The following is a 22,595-nucleotide window of genomic DNA, read 5'->3' on the forward strand; positions in this document are numbered from 1 at the left end:
GTAGCCTCCGCTGGAGATGGAGGCAAACAAGATCTTGGAGTGATGAAATAACTTGCCCTGGGCCTCCTTGTGAATCAGTAGCAGAGATGGCCTCTCTGCTGATGAGCTTTCAAGGGACTGTTTTATATTGTCCCCTGGATCCCAAATGGTAGGTTTTCACTTTTTTCTTTTCAAAATTCCAATGACAAAGTAAATTTTTTAATGCTTTATTGCTCTGGCTAAAAAAAAAAAACTCATTATTTCTCCTTTATAATGGTTCACCTTTTTTCATCAAGAAGTTTCTCTTACTCAAATTTCCGTTACTTAATTCTAATGTAAACGCTCTGTCAGGAAGTTATAACAGATTATGTTAGATAGGGCCATGCCAAAAGACGTAAATGCCAAAATATCTGCCAGAAATTTCACTTGTGTGAGTATTTGGGAAATTGATCAGAAGGAAAAAAGCCTCCACGAAATTTTGATAGCATATTTTTGTCCTTTTACTTTTTCAGAAGCAAGCTGATAACATACTACACAGCTCTCTTGCTAGCCCAAAAGAGATACGATTAAAGAGATAACGGCCCAAGTTAGCGACGTGATGCAAACCAGCAAAACAGCCAAGAAATTTAAGGCCAAACTTGATAACACATTTCCATTTACGACAAAGTCATCCCAGTCTGGGTCTGAAGTGTGTTGGGACATAAGCAGCAATTGTTAGAAATGCACATGAAACAGCCCTTTCAAATCTTCATCTTTGGCAAGAAAGAAACTTCCCTTTTTCCTCAATAAGTTCCTCAGCAGGAGCATTTTGGTGCTGTGCTGATTTTAAAAGCTGGGCTAAACTCCTCATACCATAAACTAAAAGTTATTAGTGCCAAGTGTGTGAATTAAGCTTCACATGGCACCTGAGAAATATTACTTCTCTTTTGCAGATGGGGAGAATATGACATGCACAGGGAAAATATGGCATCTCTACAGCTCAAAATGACCGCAAGGTGGGAGATACCCTGGATTTTCAGAATTACCGACTCACCCAAACGGAAAAGCTTCAGGGCTGCAAATCTTCCCTACAATGGGGTTAGCACAAACACGCTGACCTCCAGAGGAAGTGAATGCCTCTGCATATAGTGGGTATAAGTGACTGATTAAGAACTGTGTATTGTGAGACAGAGCAGAAACTGTTTTAAGAAGACCCTGATATTGCTCTATTGCTGTGCAGCTGAAAACCAACCTGTCCACATTCAATTTTAGACATAAAGAATTTTACTTAGTAAAATTTTTGGCTTCCTTCTCTTCTCTTCTGCTGCTGCTGCACCATATCCAGTGAAAACGCCATGAAAAACATTAAGGTTAATCCTCCATCTAATTGAGATTCTTGGCTCCAAGACATTATTTTGTGACACTTTCAAACAAATCACTTTCCCAATTTTAGCCCCAAATCTGCAGGACAAAATGTTTCAGCAGAAAACCATTCCTGGGAACTGTGTTCTGATTTTGCCTTGTGAAATCTGCTTTGTAACAGTTCTTACAGCGCAACAGGTTAAAAAAAAAAAAAGAAAAAGAAAAATCTACTTACCTCGTCCTTTTCAAAGTCTTCATCAATTTCAAACACATGGCTTGGAATCTTGTCTGGCCTAAAGGATTTGCTGAAATCATAACGCGTTTTAATTTTTAATGACTGGCAAATAAGGGTCCTACTGAGCCCATTATCTGATGCTGGATCCAGAGCCAGCAGCTAAACTGCAGATTATGCCGCGTACCAGAACTGTCCTCCTGCAGAAGATCTCACCACACCTACAGCCCTGTACAGCTGGGAAGAGCTCCCTTCTGAGTGCATTTCATGGTAGTTAAGCACAACTAGCATGCAACTGGCTTTTCCCATGTTGTTGTCTGATTCTGCAGAGTTTTTGCTGACTTGCATTTGTGCAATGCAGAGAAGCAGCAGGCCAGTCTACCTTCCGTTTTGCAAAAACTCAAATCAGATCAGACTGCAAGATTATCCACAAATTTTAATATAATTAGATCAGCAATGACACCCCATCGCTGTTTCACTTCCCTGCAAGATCCTCAGAACAGACTCACTTCGGCCAATTAACAAGAACCAATTAACAAACTGCCAGCACATGAGCAGTCTGAACAGAGGTCCAAACATGCACAGAGAGTGGGAGCAGCACAGGTGCCACCACTGAGAAAATAACAATCCATCAGAAATCAGAGATGTATACGTTTGTCTAAAAAACCTGATTAGCTTTGGGGCTGGAATGACTGGCAAGTACTGGCATTTCACAGCACATAACTGTCTAGCACTGCCAACATTAATAGCAATACTATGCCACTGGACTGAAGTTGCAGAACAACTTCCCCATGACGCAGGGCACAAACAGGATCTGCTCAGCACAGAAACACCAGTGTCTAGCATGCAGATAGCGTCAGCCTGAGGAGGCAACAAGGCTCCTGATTCAGGATGAGCAGAGGCTGCCAGCACTATTTATCCTGCCACGTGCCCCAAGTTTAGTCCTTTCCTGTCCCAAACGGAGGGGGGCTGTTTGCATGCTGGTTAATAGGATGCGAAGTAATGACCCATGCTTGCAGTACTGCCGGCAGCTCCCTGACACAACTGTGAGCAACAGTGACGTGCTAGCACGGATCTCCAGTGCTCAAACCTTCAGAGCGTGACATACCTCGGGAGGGGAGGCCAGTTGTAGGAGAGGCATCAGGAAAAAGGAAACATCAGGGCAGACTGTTTCTCTTAAGCCAGACCAAACCACAGCCCTATCATGACAAATTCGTATTCCAGGGGAGAGCAACACTTACCATGGCAACATTCGAAAGTCTCCTGAGTATTCCTCATACTTGTAGTTCACCACATGCCAGTCTGAGCTGTAGGTTTTTATGCACTGAAAGGAAAACAATAGTTCTTTGCAAACTATAACAAGCAAAGCAAAACCGTGCACAAGTCCAGATGGTTACAGACTGCTGGGTGAGGTAAGCCCAAATGGAAAGGATATGAACAAGGCTGTCTCACTTATTTTGCGCTGCAATACAGAATTTCATAAGGAACATTTTCAGCAGAGACACAAACACACAGCATCTGGCCTGCCACACAGCTACTGAATTTTTATCTACATAACTCCAAGACATTAAAAAATGAGTAGTTACTGGGAGGGGACTGTCCTTCAGAAACGACCAATTTCTTGCCCTCAGAAGCATGGTGCCTCTAATTCAACACTGAGCATCACTTGGGACTTATTTCGACTGTATTTGTGGGAATGGTGTTAGAGAGCAGCACTTTACAGAACAGATCTCTGCAATTCAAGCTGCAACCTAGTCCATGCCCCTGCCCTGACACACTTCCAGCACCTTGCAGCTCAGGCAGGCGGTGCAATGCCACAGGTCTTGTCTGCTAACAAAACCCAGCTGGAAAGAACCGCTGCACAACAGGCACCAGTGACAACTACCTAGCACTGCTGGCCTGTGACCAGCACTACCCATACGAGATAAAATAGGTAATCTGCAACCTATGAGCTACAGCAGAGCTTCTTACCTATGGGAGAAAGTGCTGGAAAGCAAGTGCTGCTTGGACTTTTGCTCTTACCTCTTTGACAAAGAGACTCTGAGCTTTTTTTAGGGCATCTTCTGGCACTGTGGACTGGACAGTTCTTCTCTGCCGACCAATGACTGAGATCTGTGGGGAAAAGGAGAAAACGGTTTCAGTGCAAACTGGGTCTTTAGCACTTGATACTCGCTTTTAATAAATATGGTAGACCCAAATCACCAGTGGGTCAGTTCAGTTTTACGTGGTGGTAACGCAGCCAAAATCGACACGTGGCTAACAGTAGAAATTTTCCAGAGTGACAGGACTGGAGAGGAGTGAGCCTCCAAGAGAAGCAGCCAGAGCACACTCACAGACACATCCTCTATTGGAAATATCAGCAAGTCCCGGAGAGGATCACTGTAGATCTGAACTTTACGTTGAAGGATCACATTCTCGTAGTCCAGCGGTTCAACCACTTTGGTTTTTTCCTGTAGGAAAAATAGAAGAAGTTAAAATTTATACATACATACGTAAATATACATATATATACACACATACACACACACACACACATACATAAATACATATAAAATCAATATATAATCAGCTAATTTAGCCAGACGATTTCAACACACATTAGCAATGGACTGCTTATTAATTCAGCAACGTGATACTCATGTGGTGTAAGTAAGTAACCACTGACGTTCACATTTTACAGGGAGGAAAACAAGGTTAAGTGACTTGAGCCTGGTAATAAATGATAGGAAGAAACAAAGCTCTGTGCTACTCTTGTCCAAGTAGAGTCTCCAGTTTCTTAATGGGGCAAGTAATCCTCCTGGATATGCCACAGCTTTAACAGCTGCAGGCTCCAGCTTCTTTAAGTAAGAATAGCTCATCTGTACAACTCGAAAGAAACACAGCCTGAGTGAAACTTCTACACTGACTCCTCTCAGTTTGAAGCTGTTTTTGTTATATGAGCTGATGAGATTTGCACCATCTCTGGAAACATGCCACTTGGCGAGATGAAAGCAAGCCAGTTGTTACGACCTCCAGCACAGGGATCTTGCTGTATGGAAGGAAGAGCAGCATCCCTCTAGAAACACAGGAAAACCCTCTTCATAAATCACACCTCAGCCACAGCCCAAGGTTCGAAAAGTCTGGGGCCTGGTTTTGCTCTAACTTACGTTTTTGGGAAGCAAGAGGAATTCCTCTAAAATCCCTTGAGCCATGAGAGTAAACTATTAGGAGAATGAGGCCTCTATAAACTAGGAGTAAACACACTTAGCGAAAGCAACTATTTCACATTCTCCCACTCCGATTTGCCAGCACCAACTGGCATCCTTTGTATGCTCAGTGTCAGCAGGGGCAACTAAGTACTAAATACTGTTGCTCTCATAACACTGTCACTTACAAATTACTATTTGCAACACAAGGCAATTGGCTGTTCTCTCTGAGTTTCTGTTGTTGCTAAAAGCGCTGCATCTGAGCCAAACATAATCTTTTCCCTTCATCTGACGTCTTGCACAGAAAACATAGGTCAAAAAAGCTCATCTCCTTTGCAAAAGAGAATGAGCTCATAAAGATGTTGTTTTGAAGACAGTGCAAAGCCATTATGCTCTACATTACATTACTTTTGTCCATGTTACAAGTTCAGAAAATAGAGCTTAAATAAATCTGAGAAAAACACAAAGGCAACTTGTGAAGTAGAAAAAATATCCCAGCTGTCTTAGTTCTAAGCTTCAGATTTCAAAAGCAAGAGTTTAGCACTGAGCACTAGACTTGTGAAAATTAAAATGTATTCCAAAAACAAATACATGATCCTGTATGTAGATGAATGGTCATAATAAAAGGGGAAGCAAATTCTGATCCATCCACCTTTGCCTTATTTTGAAGCTCAACCGAAAGTGTACTGATGACCGGCCACCCTACGGACAGTGTTTATTAAACCCTACCAGCAGCTACATGATGCTAGGCTGGCATGTGGCTCTCGGAGATAACCCTCTTGCAGGACCGAATGTTTGGGCTCTTCACCCTTGGAAGAGGAATGCCAGATGATTTTGCATCAGCAGCAAACTTTACCCCACAGCTGAATGTTTTTGCTGACATGAAATGTTCATGTAGCACGCTCCCCAAATTAAAAACGAGACCAGTATAAGGTCTCTTGCCAAAGACAGCAAAAGCTGCAGACTGACTGAGAAAATGAGCGAGGATTGGAAGCTCAGCACCATATTACCCCCAGGCCCTAGTGCTGGCTGTGCCCTTGTGGGCACTGCATCCACACCTGAATGGCCCAAGCCCCCCAGCCACCAGCTGAACCCTGGACAGATAGGGCCAAACCACCAGGGAAACAGCGGTACCACCAAGCGTCCAAGCAGCCGAACATAGATGGTGACGCATGAGATAAGCTGAGAAAGCACCACCACTCTTCCAGGAACAATCACAACCAAAGGGTTCCTGTCCTGTGCTTTTTGTTTCTGAGTCCCTAGGACACAGCAAAGCTCTTCACAGCAAATGGCAGCCATGGTTTTGTTTCAATGACAGCTGGGCATGTCCTGCATTCAAGCGGAGCTGGTGCTGGGACGTTGGGGAGGCAGCTGTCATAACAGCGGGTAACTCGAGGTGGGAGCCATTCGGGGGGTGGTCCCATCCTCCGCTCACTTACCCCAGCCTGGCGAGGTCTCCCAGGCGGTTGGAGGTGGCAGTGTGCAAATGCTGTGCTGCAGCCCGGGAGCCACGGGCTCCCTTTGCAGACAGCTCCAGCCCTGCAGCTGGCCCATGCAGCTTCCAGCCCTGAGCCTCCACTTGCTCAGCGTTTGCATTCTTGGAATTTTTTTTGAGAATTAGTCTGCAGAACTTAAAGGATTTGAGTGTGAATTAAGTCCCTGTAATTACTGCAGTTCAAAGGCATTACCAACAGTTACCAACACAGAGTCATGCTAACCCAAAGAAGTAGTATAAAACATTATTAACTGTATTATTTTCACTCCCTTCAGGAGACATATCTAGTTAAATTCATCACTGTGGAAACAATTTTTACATGCTATTATTGATTTCCTTAAAATAAACACACTCATAATTAGGCCAGGTGTGTTAAGAAGACAGCATCAGAGGTACAATGTTAAAGGAAGACACAATGGTCTGAAGAGGCCAGAAAGGCCACTGCAGGCCTGCACTCAACCTGAGAGCATCTAATCCTCCCTTTGGGCGCACAAACAAGTTTGCCATCCCCTCTGGCCGGCCAGTTCAGTAACAGGAGCCTGAGCTCCTGCAGTCTTTACTCAAGCAAACAAACTCCTGCTGAGGCTGCTTTGAGTTTTGTATGCATAAGGACCAGAAATCTTTCCTCCTCCTCTGCCAGCAGCGCTTTCTGTCCTCCTCAGAACATGGCTATGTTTCTCTTGCTTTCTCTCTCGCTCCATGTCACCGCCCCTCACCATGGCGTTCCCTCCCCTGCAGAGCGTCTCTCACTCCTGGCCCTGGCTGGACCATACCTAGCTCTGCACCTTCTCCTGGCTCTCCTCCGGAGATGTACCTCTGAACTGTATCATCTGGGCCATGGGGGTTTCCTCCAAAGTTGCAACAGAAGAAATGGAAACGCCGCTTTCTGTGGAAGAGGACCACTGCATCCCTGATATTTCCAAAGACAGCGGGCAGGTGTGATTTTAGAATTAAACAAAAATAGCACATCTTGTTTTAATCTTTGTCTGGAACATTGCAGAAAATGATCTTTGCATGATGACACTGATATCTTCTGATATCAGATTTAAAAAAAACAAAGAATTGTAAAAAAAAAAAAAAAAAAGTTCTTTCCTTTTTTTGCCATGCTCTGGTACATGCTTAAAAGAGAATAAAAATCCAAGGCCTGCAGGAGCCCTGGATGCTTCATCAGGTTGGAGCACTGAAGGCACAGCAGTTTCTGCCAGGCTCCCTCTGGCTTCTCCAGCCCAAAGAACCAGCTCCGTCACATGGAAGCTGTTCTTCCATCCCAGGCACAGGACCAGTGAGCTTTTAAAATGTTCAGAAAGCAAAACCAAGATGACAGCATTTCCCCGCAGCACTGCAGAAGTGAGAGGCAGGTACCTTTTTTTCCATGTTTCCTAGGACTGCATCCAGAAGCAAAACAACATCCCAGCAGTCTCTCTGATGGAGAAGAGCACAAAGCCTACGTGCAATTAAATCCTGTTTTAATAATGTAGGTGATGCCTGGGTCCTGTGTGAGCCTCTGGGCAGAGCAATTTCCACCCAGCCTTTTGCTTAGCACTCGCTCTGCTGTGCTTCTGGCTGTCCATGAAGCAGCTCTTACTCTTGGCTGGGGAAAATCCATCTCCTGCCCCAGACAGTTTTTTACTCAAAACACCTCTTTCCTATGCAGCAAGAAGCCAACATGGATTAGCTCCAATATTTGAAACAGTTCCCTCTTAACCACTCTCTGGAAAACTTTGCTTCATCCATAACATAGGCCTGGAAGAAACCTTGTTCCAGCAAAATATTGTAGCCATCACAGGGATGAGCCCACCAGATTAATGGCGTGAAAGACAAAGGTTGCTCCGCAGAGAGTCTGCGCCAAGCGCCAAAGCGTCAGAACGGCATAAATCACTGTCTCCGCTGGGATTTTGCTGCAGAGTCCTTCTGAGGAAAGGGCAGCAGGGCCAGGAAGGTTAGAGATGCTCAGGCAGACCTGAGAAATGAGGAGGGAGCAGCAATGGTCAGGAGCCCCCAAGGGATGCTCCAGGGGCTGGTGCCCTGCTCCTCCGACCCTGGTGGATTTGAGGTAACCAGGGAATCTCAGTTTGCAGTAAAAAAGAGACCGGATAAAAACCACTGTGAGTCCCTAAAACTCAAGAAGCAGAAGACAGAGAAAAGAAACCAATTGTTTTGGTTAGCCTGATGCTCTTTAAATGCTTAATTGAATTTTGGTTAATTATCTAAGACATCAGTCTTATTTCAGTATAACGCAACATGCTCCTGAAAATCTGCCAAGCCTTGCTAATGACAAGTAGGATGTCCAGGAGCCGCTCTCCTGCGCGCAGGTCTGGGGCTCGTGTCGAGGAGGACGAGGAGGAGGGTCAGGCGTCCCCCCTTGCCGCAGCGCTGCTCTGCAAGCACCCGGCTCTGCGAGCCCCCAGCACCCTGCGTCCCCACCACGCTGCGTGAGATACGGACTCCACGCCCGGCAGGCCCCCGCAGACCGTGCGCACGTCGGCAGCAGGGATTCAGGGTGCGATGGGCTGGCATGGCTCTCCGTGACTCTGTCAGATTTATTTCTCTCGCTGCTAATTGCCACACCGATGCCAGCAAAACAAATGCCAGCAGCGTAAGCTGGCTAAATCAGCGCCATAAGCCTGCGCTCACAGTCACACCAACTCCCATCTTCACCTCCCTCAGGCAGCCATTGTAATGGTAAATCAGATTCCTCCTAAGAGCCTTTCAAGTTGCTAGAGCGTTAGAAAGTGGCTTTGGGCACTGGGAACTCAGGCCTTGAGATTACCCAATGTTTTTAGTCCTGTTTTATTTTGAAACGTCTTCCTGAAATTGGGACTTTGCTTCAAAAGTTGCTCTTTAAAAAGTTCTTCTTCGTGGTAACATTTTTTGTCCAGTTTTAACATCTCTGATGACCAGACAAAGTCCCCCCAGTCATCCTTAGAGGATTTGATGACAATTACAGGGTAACGACTTCAAGGACCCCACATCTTCTCCACTGAGGAAGGTGGCAATGCCGGCTGCGCGTGGCGGCCCTCTGTCACCGCAGAGCTGCGTTACTCCGGCTGCGCTTGCCCTTCGCAACGAGCAGGGCACAGCCGGGCCAGGAAACAGAGCAACGTCTCCAAAGTGAAGTTCAAACTCTTTGCAAGCAAAGCAGCCACTAATGAAAGGATGTGGCCTGTCCTCTGCCTGTCGTCGAGGAAACACGAACTCCTCCGTTGGCCTTGAACCACGCACCGACCGCCCGGATGGGCCGTGCGCGCTCCGGCCCTGTGGGCTGATAAGGGCCGCGCTACAAATATCTTTCACCCTTTGGCCCACCCTAGTGCCTAGCGTCCCAGCCAGGCTGGAGATAAAGCTTTAAGCCCTGAAATCAGATTTTGAAGTCTTAGTTTTTCTGATGAGCTTGGTTCAAGTGCACACGCCTCCCAGCACACACCACTCAGCCGCTCGCTGCCCAGTGCTGTCACAGCAGCAGATGGTACTCACCAAAGTCATTATGAAAGTAGAGGCAAAACTATTAGTCTAAAGCAATTAGAGTCTTAGAAACCACAAATTCCTCCACGGAGGAAGCCAATATCCAAGAATAAAGACATGCTGCCAGTCCAACAACAACATTAACACTTCGCTGCAGGCAAAAACCGCACACAGTCGCGCCAAAGCAAGCTCTGTTCTCCGAGAAACACACGGCAGCATTTACCCAGGCTGGGCAGACAGGCGCACCACGCTGCTCCATGGGTTGGTTTCTCAAACCTCTCGAGCAGCAGCAGCGTGGGCAGGTCACAGGAGGTGCCTGCCCCTGCGGCCCTGGAGGGCTGCAGCACCCCAAGCGCACCCGGCAGCAGCATCCCGCCCAAGGCGCAGCAGCGTATTGCACCGGGATAAAAATCAAGACCTATGGAAAAGAACTTGCAGGGAAAATAAATTAATTAATAAACAGACTTTTGAATAAAAGAAAACAGGCAAGTCACAGGACAGCAGCGTATACTCCTGGACGAGCCAATAAAAAAAAAAAGGCTCAAGCCCTGCACACAAGCCTATCCCCCAAAATGTGCTGCTCTCTCCGCCCTTTTCAGCACTCCCAATGCCCCTGGGGTCCTGGGAAAAGCCTCAACCAAATGAGCACTTTTCTTGACCAAAACATTATTTCCAATTAAAAAATCTCCCCTAACTCCAGCTGGGAGCTGTTTTTGTAGGAAGACAGAAAAACCTTGGGAAGGGAAGGGAAAGGCCATACCTTGTTATGGTCCTTTCATACCACTCCTGATTGGATTGCTTCTGGTTGCCATGTGCAACCAGAGTACAGTTTAAAACTGCATGATAGTTGCATTTTTGTACTGCAACATCACCTTTCTTCCTCCGCTCCCCACTTCAGGCAGGGGCTTGCGTAAAGCTCCCTGGGGCCGACTGCTGCTGCCCACAGCCCTGTCCGGCGACGACGGTCCAGCTGCGCGGGAAAAGACGAGCACCAACCTCTCCAATGTGGCAGCCCGTGGCAAAGGCAAGGGGACCCAGTGGGTGGGACGCACGTAGCTCTCGGAAAGAGCTTCTGCCCTGAGACCACCGCTGCCGTGGACACGGCAGCACGAGGAAAAGGGACCGTGGCGCTCAGATCCCTGTCGGAGCTGGGTCACAAGGCCCCGCTTGGACAATGGCGCAGGCAAAACAATGGCCCTTCTATTACACTATTGACTGTCTACCAAGAAGCAACTTGGCTGGCATTTTAACAGGAAATTCAATACATTACTTCAACAGAAACATGCCCGCAAACACCGACGCAAGGCTCTGCCTTTGGCTGAGCAAGCACAAAGAGCCTGGCACAAAGAAACTAAAGGGCCTCATCCTTCGTGCCCCTGCTTGCCCGGCAGCCCTCCTCCAACCCAACTGCAAACCACCACCGGCTGTATACCACGGCAGGGACCACGGGGAAAAGCTTCGTATAGTCCTTGGACAGAGTCACGAAGGACTGGGGAAACAGCAAGGGAATTACACATAACCGGGGGAAATCTTAAGAAGCTGGATTAAATTGTCTCCTTTCTGTAGCCATTTGCAAAGCCTCTAAAATTCTTTGTATTTCCTTTAAAAAAAAAAAAAAAGGCCCACGGTAATGGCTGAGATATTCAGGTGGGGAAGGAAAGGAAAGGACATTTCCAATTTAAACTTTCATGGCCTGAAAAACAGTTACTACCCGTCTTCTAATTTCCTGCGTTTATACATTGTACAAACATGCAACTGTTTTTATTATAATAAGTGTATGCATAATATTTTTTAAAGATCCTTTTCTCTCACAGATAGGAAAGGTATACTCAAAGTGATGTGACTGTACGGAAAGCGAGGGGAAAATGTTTCATTTGAGGATTTTCTAAAACAACAGTCAAATGAAAACTATCAGAAAGCTTTTGTATTTCCAGCCCTTTAAGGCTAGCTCTCATTTAAAACAAAAAGAAAAGACTACTGTTGTCTATCCACAGCAACAGTAAGATCCAGAGAAGAAAACAACCAAACTGCAAAGCTGGCTGGTTTGGCTCCGCTTTAACCAATTCACTCGGCCCTTTGCGTTAACATGAGTGCAGCATCAGCTGCCAGCTCACGTATCCTGTTGCACAGCGGAAGTCAGCCCCCAAAAAACCCACAGCCGGAGTATAAGAATGACATGATGCTTGACTTTCGTTTCTCACTGCAAGAGCCACAGCACTAACGGCCAACATACACGTTATTTTTCAGCCTGCCCAGTGTGAGACTCAGTCTTCCCTGCAAGGTTTCCCCTGTGCCTTCCCCCAAAAATCTTGTGAGTGATGCAACCCACCAGAAACCACGTTTTCTCACATCCTCAGAAACGAAGCTCAACGTGGTACATGAAATCCACATTCAGAAAACAACTAGAGAGACACAAGTAATCTGAATATTAAAAGTGATGATTCTTCAGAGCATCTGAGAAAAAAAAGGAAATAGCACAGACCACATGTATATAAAAATATATTGCTTCAGACTGTACAACTGCTCCCAAAAATTTTGCGAGTGTTTTACAGCATAGCTATTTACTGCTTCATCTACTGCAACCCAGCAATGCACTTGTGTGTGAAGCCTAGCCAAACTGAAATTTAAAAACAATACATAAAGGATCAAGTAGAAGAGGCACACAGAAAAGAGGAGGCAAAGTCAAGCTGGGGAACCACTTCAAAGCTAAAGAGGGAAAAAAAGGAAGAATACAACTACCCTTTGGAAAAACTAGTCACAGTCAGATCACTTCTGAGACTGGCGACACCCCAGGTCAGAGACGGACCACTTCCCACAGCAATACGTATTTGGAAATACCTCAGATACCGAGGAAATCTCCACAGTTCTGGATTTTTCTCATGAAACTTGTCAGTAAATGGGAGAATTTATATGGAATCTGGGGACTGAGGAAATTCACTTGACAGCATGTATGGGTACAAGGAACTGAGGAATTTTTATCCATAGAAAAGCTTTTCCAAAGCCAAGGATTCAAAGATCATGAGTCAGGGCTCTCTGAAACCGTGTGGTCCAGAAAAGTTTTTTTTTTTCTTCTTTTAAATAGCACGTTTGGGACTCCTTTTTTCTGCCCCCGGTTGCTGCACTGCTGTACGATCACACTGTCAGGCTCTAACTCAAGCTTGCGTGACAGCTAGAGAACTTCGTCTAAAAAGGCTGAGATTCTCACACAATTCATCACTCCAGCAACTTGGGTGTAAGGAAGAACAGTGCAACCTGGGAAACCCTGCATTTGCCTATGCAGCGTCTGCAAGTGATCACCATGATTCAGGAACTCAAACGTGGGACTCACCCCCTGGTCCTGGGTGCCCACCACACTGAGACCCTGCTCCTACTGGGGTCCAACAGGGCCTGCCTGTCGTGGGTTTGTACCCCTGGGAAATGCTGTCCTACCACGAGGCCAGACCCCACACGCTTTCTCTGGGGTTCAGGATGGGATGCTCCAGGGAGCGAACACCTGGGTACAATGATGCAGCTCTCAGGGGCTCTTTGTTAGCTAGCTGGTGGGGACCTCGTGCCCACGAGCCTGCTGCCAACCCAGCAAGCAGCAGCAGGGTGCAATGGGCTGGATGTAACAGCAGAGCGTGGGGTGAGATGGTAAAACCACAAGGATGAAAAATAGGCAGTACAGCTGGGTATAAGCAGGCCAAAACTATTTTTACACTGGCCAGAGAGAAGGAAGTTTGAAAACACTAGATGAATGCCCAGACAGGAATCCTAGCTGTTCTAGAGTCACAATAAAACTGTATCCCAAACAGGCTCCACAGGAAGACTCTGTAAGACTCAGATGCAATCCTGACTCAAAAACCCTTGGAAGACTTCATGTAAAGGACAGCATGTGGGCTACAGACCTGAGGGAGGGCTGCGTGGAAGTGATGCCCTCAGAAAGGCTGATGCGAGTCTGGAGACAGAAGGGCAGATCTGGAGTAAAGCTAAGGATCTGAGAGGCATCAGTGCTAAGACAAGAGCAGCTCTCGGGCGATACCCCGACCCAGAGAGTTGGGCATGGGGGACTGAAGGCAAAGTAGGAGGGAACATGTCCACGGCTGAACACAGTGAGGGGCAGAGGAGGGAGGAAAGGGGACTGTTCAAAGCCTACGTGCACATGCTTTGAGGAAGAGCACAGCAAAGGGTGCTGGAGACAGCCGAAGGGCAAGGAGAAGCGAGGGGAAGCCAGACTCGTGGACTCAGCAGAGCCCAGTGTGGGTAGCTTCAGCCGAACGTGAGGCGGCCAGCGGCTGATATGGGAACAGCCAGGTTGCAGTTAGAGGGTACAAACCACAGCAGTGATTGCAAGGAGCATGTTCAAGGAGTGCAGAGATGAAAGGAAAGGAAGCGGTAGCTGAAGATGCAAGTGTGACCAAGTGTGCATAGTTCTCTTTACAGATGGGAGAGGCTAAGAGAGATGCCCATGGAAAGAGAGATGGTATGGAGAGGAGAAAGAGAGAGAACAGGGGACTGAAGACCACATAGGAAGTATCTGTACCTGGGACAAGGGAGATAAAGGGCCTGTCGGCTGGGAACACCAACACACTGAGCATTTTGTGAATTGGCTGAGGGAGGAAAACCTTCCAAGAAGGAAGAATACCGGAAGCGAGGAGAGGTGTCAAGAGCTGGCCTAAGATGGTACAGAGAGGGGTGGGAGTGGGGATGCGTGTTTCGTTCAGCTGGAGATAAAGCTGGCTGAATGGAGGCGATGTTATGGGAAACGGCTTGTGCAAACACTGGGGCTGGGCGGCTGGGAGAGACAGGGAGATGGAAAGGCATGCTGCAAGGAGCCAGCAGAGCAGATGTGCACTGCAGACAGGTAAAAGGAGCACCAGTGGGCAGTCAGGAAGGGCCTGATATGAGGAAGGAGGCTGAGCTGAGGGAAAGGAGCCCACCAGGGAGAGAACAGGTATGAAAAATTTTTTAGAGCAATGCTCTGCACAGCCCTCCCTCAGGCAGTGAGTAAGCATCCTCCAAAACAGCATCATTTAACGCTGCTGGCACCTACGGACACGATGTCCCTGCAGCCCCTGCCCTGCTCCTGTGGGCACTGCCACTGCATGCTGCAAGTGGCCCATCCTGTACCCCACTCCCAGCTCCCCCCAAATCCTGCAGGCCAGAGTGAAGCTGGCAATACCATCTTACGTAGATGCTCACAGCACATGGATGCTTTGTGGCCAGGGGCAGAAAGAGGAAAGCAGGACACAGGCGTGCAGGGGCCAGACTCACACAAGCAAGTAGATCTCTGCTCGGCTGGGCAGATGGCCTGCAGTGCTGGGGAGCTGGGAGAGGGCACACCTCCCCGCCGAGGTCTCTCCTCTCCAAGCAGCAAACAGATCCTTCCTTTGGCAGAACAGGCTCCCTGAGGAGATGCTAGCTGACGCCTTCAGCAGGGTTCCCCAGCCCCTCCTAATTCCCCTGCAGAGCTCATCCTAAACCTTGGAAACAAATGCTTCCCCAGCTGTGGTCCAGCACACCCTCCTTTCTCCAATCCTCAGCAAGCTGTAGGACTCACTTCTTCTCTTTTATACCCAGAACTGGCTCCACATGGCTAAGGCAGCCCAGCTGCGCCTTAACCAGGCCTTTAACCCTTCCCTGGCCACTCCAGCTCCCAGCTGGAGACACAACTGCAAGTGCATAATTTCCAGGGATCTCATTAGACAGAGGTCTGGGTGACAGTTCCCCCATTCCTACCTCCATACAGGGGTTACATGCCAGTCTACACCATTCTCCAGCTCTGAAACACAGTGCAGTCAGTGCAAGGCTTCTGTGTCCTCTCTCCCCCTGCTCTAGGTATATGGGGGTGGCTGGGTTTGACAAGAGTTCTCACAGAGATAAAAAGCCACATGGCAGGGAAGGGGAGAACAGGGACACAGTTCTGGTACCCTGCAAGAAAATGCTTGCAGTGAAAATGACTCATGCTTTCCACCTGAAAGTGCAGAGCTAGAGCCTGGTCCCTCTCCCTCGTGTCCTTCCACCCTGCTCAGGTCCTGTGCAAAAGCAGTCTCACCCACCCTCGCCTCTCTCCTCTTGCCGTGACATCCTCGAGCGGCAGCAGGCCCAAAGGAGGCCCTGCAGTCTCTGCAGGACAGGGTGTGCATGGTGCTGAGACCCTATGTGAACATTATACAAAGAACAGACTGGGCCCTCTTACCCTGGAGTGTGAGAGGAAATCTTTTTCATTGAATTACTGCAAAAAAAACCCATAGTGCTCTCAGTTGCTGAACCTTCCCCCCTCCAGCCTCTGTCCAACTTTGTTGCATGCACTGAGGCAAACAGGCCAGGAACTGGGCCACTGCGTATTGACAGCGATTGCATCCACTCGGAATCATGCTGTTACGTCCGCAGGCAGAGCCTGAGCTGGTCTTTGCAGCAAATTATGCCCTGAACAGGCTATGATGCAGGCCACAAATTACCATCTGGTGAATCTAGCTCAGAACCACACATCAAAAGGGTACTTTGTAAACTGTATGTTTTTTTCAATGTAATGCTCCATTCTCCAATGACAAACCAAGTTTTTGCAGTTATCAACTTTCTTCACTTCTGAGAGTGGGTATTGCATTAGTTCATGATAGCAGCTTGGAGAAGGCTCAGAGGAGCAGTCAGAAAGTTGATGCCTTTCCAGGAATCAAGACACTTTTGGGGCAGACAGGCAAATATTTACCCCATCAGTTCTGCTTAGGCCTGGCAAACAAAACAAAAAAGTCATGCCCTAAAATATCTTCAAATTGACTTAGAAATTATAGGAAGCCAGGATAATCAGTGTATAGTTCTTCATTTTCCCTCACAGCCCTAAGGAGATCACATTTTTGAACTTAATTCTTCAGCCATGAGGGCCAGAAACATTGCTCTTTCCAGAAAGCTGAGATTCTTGCATTATCATTTGAGCTAAAGAAAGCAGGCATCAGAAACAAACTGCACTGCAACGAAGTGGTAAGAGTTCACAGCCAAAGTGCCAGCAGCACAGGGTGTGATGCCACGCTGCCGCTCCAGCCCACGTGCACTTCACCATCACACTTTACCTGTGAAAATCATGCTCCAAATGAGTGCAGAGTCAATAGGATATACACTGTTGGAGGCTTAGCTGGCTGCAGCTGGGGGCATGGCCCGCCTCTGGCACAAACACCCATCCAAGATGATCCAGCACCACTCCTGCACAAGGCTGTTAGTCAGGGCAACCATCTGAGGTTCCTTCCCTGTGTGTGGAGTGGGACCTCGGGCCCTGACCTTCCTCGGGATCACCAAGTGCTCCTGTGTGACAGATATCAGTGACAGCTCAGTACAGACTGCCACTGCTTCTGCAGTCCTCAACTACAACGCCTGAAGTCACACGTGTCCCTGCCTGCATAGGTACACCCCAGGTGGACTCCAGCCTTTCGGCATGAGGAACAGAGGGAGGAATCAGCATATCTCTACATCAGCAGAGCTACACTTGCATTCAACTGAGCATCTGGCACAGAGTACGTGAGATATACACAGAGCAATTTTGATTTTTCTCCTCTGAAAATAATAACATTAATAGAATTTGGCAAAAGGCTACTGGTCTCCATGGGACATCTGAACTTCTGCCAGATAATGCCTTCTCAAAACATTCTGTAAGCACACGCATGCTAAAAAAAGGAAATAATAATTATAATGACAATAATACATGTTATTTACGCAAGTTATTAACTGGAGGATTCCAAAGTGCTTTTCAGATGTCACTGGTACTTCGTCATTTATTTATATAGTATCAGTTCCATATTTAGCATTCAGTTCCAGAATAGCTGGCTGGGTTCAGAACATCTTAAAACAATTAATTGCATATCAGCAGAACCCCCACCCTTTCCTGCCTGCTCTTAAAAACCGTTGTTTTTCACTCAAGAAGCTGTGTATATGCTGGGCCAAGCCAACCATGCAGAACAAGACCAGGGAGGCAGGGGAAACGCTTCTTTCTGCTTTGCTGGTGTGCGAAGTGAGACAGGCAATGGTTAAGTGACTTGCCCAAGCCCATAGAACAAGGCCCAGGAAAACAAAGCAGGAAGTCATAATACTTTTTTTGGGTTGCCTTAGCAATATGGTGAACACCCACAACAGTAAAGTCAAAACCCAGAGATGTCAGTGCTGATTAACCAGCTCAGGAAATTGTTAGTGTCAGCCCCTGGCTTCCTTAGGCAGCTCTGTCTTTGGACTGCAGGAATTGGACACAGGTGTAGACTGCTGCAAAGTCAAACACTTTTCTCCCCCAAAAGAGAGCGGACTCATGCTCTAGAAGGACCTCTTTAGCTGCTGGGTAGACAGACTCTGCACTGCATCAACCCAGTCTCAAACCAGCTACAGGGCAAAATGCTGTTGCCGAGGGAAGCACCTCAAAGCTCCTTCTGGATTAAGACACCTGTATAAACTCCAGCATTATGCAAAGGGACAAGAGTACTTAGGACATCCTGGACAGAGAAGGAAAGGCAGGACTGCCAGGGAACCGTGAGTTGTATGTGGCTTTCCTGGACCCTCACACTGCTTTGGAAAGAGGCTGTCTGGAAGGAGCTTGGTTTGCCACCCTGAAAACCAGCTCTGTGCTGTATTCAGATCATCTCAGCCAGCTCCATCATCTCCTCCCTCCAAGAGACTGAGGCTACTTTCTCCTGGAGTGCAACGTTATTTTAGAAGAGGGGGGAAGGTAGTATGATTCCCTTTACAGTGACCACTCATGAACTGGTGGTGATGCCAGACTCCTCCAGATAATTCTGGTATAGGAGATCTCTGCATCTCTGAGGCACTCACAGGGTGCCTTTTCTCAGAGGGATCAGACTGGCCTTGGCATCTAACTGAGGCCCTCTTGGTGGGGTCCTCTATGCTGGCCAGCAAGGCAGGCACAGAACAAATCCCTTCCGTGCCCACTGCCTGATGGGGACTGCCAGACTCCGTCACCCTCCTCTGCCTGTGCCTGCTTCAGCGTGGAGACCCTACTCTGCTCATGGATTCACCAGATCTGCAAACCACCCATGTCAGCACTCACTGAGAAACGGGTGAGCCACAGCTTCTGCTTTTCTGCTGGACCTGCTGCTGCCCGGTTACCTCATGCTCCCAAACCCTTGGCGTGCAGGCTATGGTCCTTCCTTTTCATCTGCACCCCGTACTAGCGCAACACAGCTCCAACCCAGAACCGCGGCTCCTGACTACTGCCAAAATACAGCTATTCACCATATTCTGCTCAAGATTAGCTAAACTGAAGGAAGACAAGCAGGATTTGCATTTCATGTGCCTCTTCCTTCAGCAACCAAGAGGCGGCAGCTGTATTTCCCTATCTTGCACAGGAGCTGTTACAGAGAACAACATAAGGCACTTTGACATGACCACGTCCTAATTATGTGAAGGGGAGATGGTGACCTTCCAGCTGCAGCTTATGCTGTGTCCCCTGCTCTGGGGGATGGGAAGGGGGCCTGGCTGTGTACAGGCAGCGGCCACAGCAAGGATGTCACCCAGCCGGAAAGCCAGGAGCCGGAGGAGAGTGGGGAGCTCTCCGGTCCGAAACAGGCTGGCTCTTGTTCCACCCAGAGCCACTCCCATGGACAGCCCCATGGCAGGAGATATTAATAAGGGCAGAGAAAGAAAATGCATTTCAGCTAGAACGGAGAGAGGGGTGAAAAGGGGTAGGAATGAATAGACCTGACCCCATTAGAGAAGTGGCAGGAGGCAGGGAAAACCTGTAAAGATGAGACAAGGCTGTGCTGACGGAAAGAGGAACCAGCAAGGGAGAGCTTTGATTTGTACTTTTTAAGGGAATGAAAGAGAGAGAGGGAAAGGGTGGCAGGGAAACGTACTCCAGCATTTCTGAGACGACAGCAATGGCCACAAAGGCATGTGAAATTCTGCTGTTCCTCCTTGGGCAGAACAGGAATGAGGAGGCTAATTAACTAGGGAAGCTAGAGGACACTTGCGCCCCAGGACTGGCTGCTGTTCAGCTGCCTTGTGCGACTGTGACTTGCATTCTCAGGCCACAGAAATGCCAAAAGCTTTGTGTAATTTTACATCATTAGAGATAAGAAATCAGTGTATAAGGGGCTAAGTGAAATTCTATAAGAGCCACCAAAATGCACATATAAAAGGGTGTTACAACACGCACTACAACAGTCCGGGGTCAAATGCTCCTCGTCCTGGGGGGGAACTCTGGAAACGGGGCTGAAAGGAGCTGAAACAAAGCCCTAAAGCCATCCCCTCACTGGATTTTAAGTGCATCAAATCCTCAACCGCATTGCTGGCATTAGCTGCAGGCACCCACCAATAACAACCATCTGTTCCAGGCGTTTCACTGCATTGACAGTGGCAGGTTGGGGCAGATGCTGTCAATGCAGGGACACCTGCATTGTCATGATACCATTTCTGGCACAGAACAAACCACTCAGCCCTGCCCAGCAAGCACTAAAACCCAGGCCACAGGGCTAGCAAAATGTGATAAGAGGTATATGCACATGAGCTCGAGGGCTGGATGCTCTGCTCTCTTCCTCAGAGCTTTCCTGTACTGGGCAGAAGGACACAGATTTATTCAAATGATGCCTATCAAGAGCCTGCCCCAGCCTCCTCCTCTCTGTAAAACAGTTCCCAGTGCCCTTCCTCCATGGCACAAATGCTGTACGCTCAGGCAGCAACAAACCAGGCCACTTCCACTTGTGGAACAGTGGTACGCACTGCCCAGGGCCACGTTCACAGCACCCAGCCAACACTGAGCTACATTCTGCCCCTTAGTGCACATGAGCCCTCATTCAGGAAAGCATGTGATTAATTTTAAGAATGCATTTAAGTGTTTTCTTGAATAAGGCCCTGTGAGCAATAATCTCTCTGTGAACACTTCCACGGAAGTCATCAGAGCGAAATGAGGTGGCAGACTCCGGAGTTACCCTGCTGCGCTGGGTAAAACCTGCCCTAGCTAGACTGACAGCAAAACTCCCGCCCATTTCATCACGGACAGAATTTCCTCCCATCCCTCTAATATGCCTCTTTAGCTATTTAAATTATGCAAATACAGCATACAGACTATACCCTACAGGAAACATTATATATTCTGTTTATCTCAAGAGCACCAAGATCACTACAAGCACTGCATATAAACAGTTATCACATTGATCAAAGAGAATTCAGCTTGTTCAAAGAGGATTCTATGCAGAAAGCTCATTTCCTCTGCATGGCTGTAAATCCAGTCACAAATAATATAAATGAAACTGAAAAGACCCACAAAAGGAACAAAATACCTTTTTGCCTCTAGTCAAAACCTTCTTAATATCATGGCTAGGGAGCTTTTTATCTCCAATTTTGGGTCTGCTTGCAACTGAGCCACACATACAAGTCCAGCCCAAACGGGATCAAAAAAAATCCCACTGCCTTCCCTTGGCACGCTGCCCGCAGTCTAACGGTGAGGATTCAGACAGCACATCCCATATCCCCATGTAACGCAGGAGATAGGGCTCACTTGGTTTGAATACCTCCGTACGGCAAGAACTTACGCAGTCGTTTGCAAGTAGAGGCTCTCGCACACTGCAGTTGCCAAGTGTTTGTGTGCTGGCACATCTGCAGCTGAGCTATGTCAGTGTGCCTGGGGACACACTGGCCGTGGGATGCATGGGGAACGCACCACGGAGCTGCGTCTGGAGGTGCATGAGGAACGCACCGCCGAGCCGTGCTGCGAGGCACACGGGGAATGCGCCACAGAGCTGGCTGGCAGGCAGCGTGGGCAAAGCCTGCACAGCTGCCCCTTCTCAGATAAGACACTCTGGGCCTGCATTCTTTGTTAATCTCTATGGCGAAGCAGTAAATGTATCTTCAGTTAATCTGCATAGAAATGATCTATAGAAAATAGGAGTAATTGTGGGAGACTTAAAATTGCCACCAGATGACTAGTTTTGGCAGCACTGTGGGAAAATAGATTGTCTGGGTTTTGTCAAACGCTTGCTTCTCTGATCTCATGTCGTCCACATATTTTATTCTTCTGTTAACAATGCAGAGAATGACACTTTTAGAAAGCTTGGAAGTGGCTTGACCTGCAGCCCTCTGCTCATCCGAGCCCAGGTGCTGCCGAGTGCAGTGCTCCCATGAGGAAGGGGAGGTGTAGGAAAGCTCTGGCTCAGTGTTGGTCTTACTTTCACATAGGCAAATAAGGGACCCGGTGCAGCTAATTCAGGTCCCAAGCCGAAGGTAGAGCCTTGCTATCTTTCTGACAGTGCCGCTAGACACCAGATTATGGGTCTTATTCATGCAGTGTGTGCTCTTAAACTGCTGAACTCTTAACAATGCCCTGCAACCTCCTGGTGGGGAAGCAACGAGGCGATGAAGGACAAAAGAAAGGGGATGCCACAGCCTGGAACACGTGCGTGAATCCTCCTGGCAAGGGCTGAGTTTTCTCTTGCAGTGTTCCTAGAGCTGCATAAATCCCATGTCAACCAATGACTCGGTACAGGTTTTCCCTCTCTTCATACATGACCTTTCCGTTAATACTCAGCAGCATTCTGAGCATGGAGAAGAGGGGAGGAAGGAGATTTTATTGAAGGTCTGAACCAAAATCACCAATGTCTACTCACTGCCAAAGGTCCCCTGGCTGCTCTCCTTCAGTTCTAGTCTGGTTGTTTCTCCTCAGGGACCATCAGTACTTTGTACTCTGGGTTTAAAGTTACAGTTCTAATAAAATATTTTACTTCTAGAGTCCCAAATTTTAAACTGCAGATAATCTTTTGGTTAAGAGCAGTTTAAACTATCACACTTAAGCTTTGACTGTCCCTCTCTTTAAGCAAAACACAATTATTTGTATCTCCCCACGTCATTTATCCCACTAAGTAACTTAATGCCTTTGCTATATTTGTCTGTTTATTTAAATAGTGACACTGTTTATCAGTTATTCTGCCAAAACTCC

The 22,595-nt window shown here is 47.7% G+C and overlaps 1 protein-coding gene across 3 annotated transcripts in view; it reads right to left on the reverse strand.

Annotated features, from left to right (window-relative positions):
- The window catches only part of DOCK11 (dedicator of cytokinesis 11), an 88,878-nt gene that overhangs the window by 62,379 nt on the left and 3,904 nt on the right, over positions 1-22,595 (reverse strand). For all 3 annotated transcript variants that reach the window (XM_068957599.1, XM_068957600.1, XM_068957601.1), the window contains exons 2-5: positions 3,886-4,002; positions 3,575-3,664; positions 2,794-2,876; positions 1,556-1,625 (exon numbers count right to left, since the gene is read on the reverse strand). In XM_068957599.1, the coding sequence (XP_068813700.1) occupies positions 1,556-1,625; positions 2,794-2,876; positions 3,575-3,664; positions 3,886-4,002 (360 nt within the window). The remainder of the gene's footprint in view (positions 1-1,555; positions 1,626-2,793; positions 2,877-3,574; positions 3,665-3,885; positions 4,003-22,595) is intronic.

The sequence above is a fragment of the Struthio camelus genome, chromosome 11 (genome assembly GCF_040807025.1).
Source record: "Struthio camelus isolate bStrCam1 chromosome 11, bStrCam1.hap1, whole genome shotgun sequence".
Taxonomy (NCBI): Eukaryota; Metazoa; Chordata; class Aves; order Struthioniformes; family Struthionidae; genus Struthio; species Struthio camelus.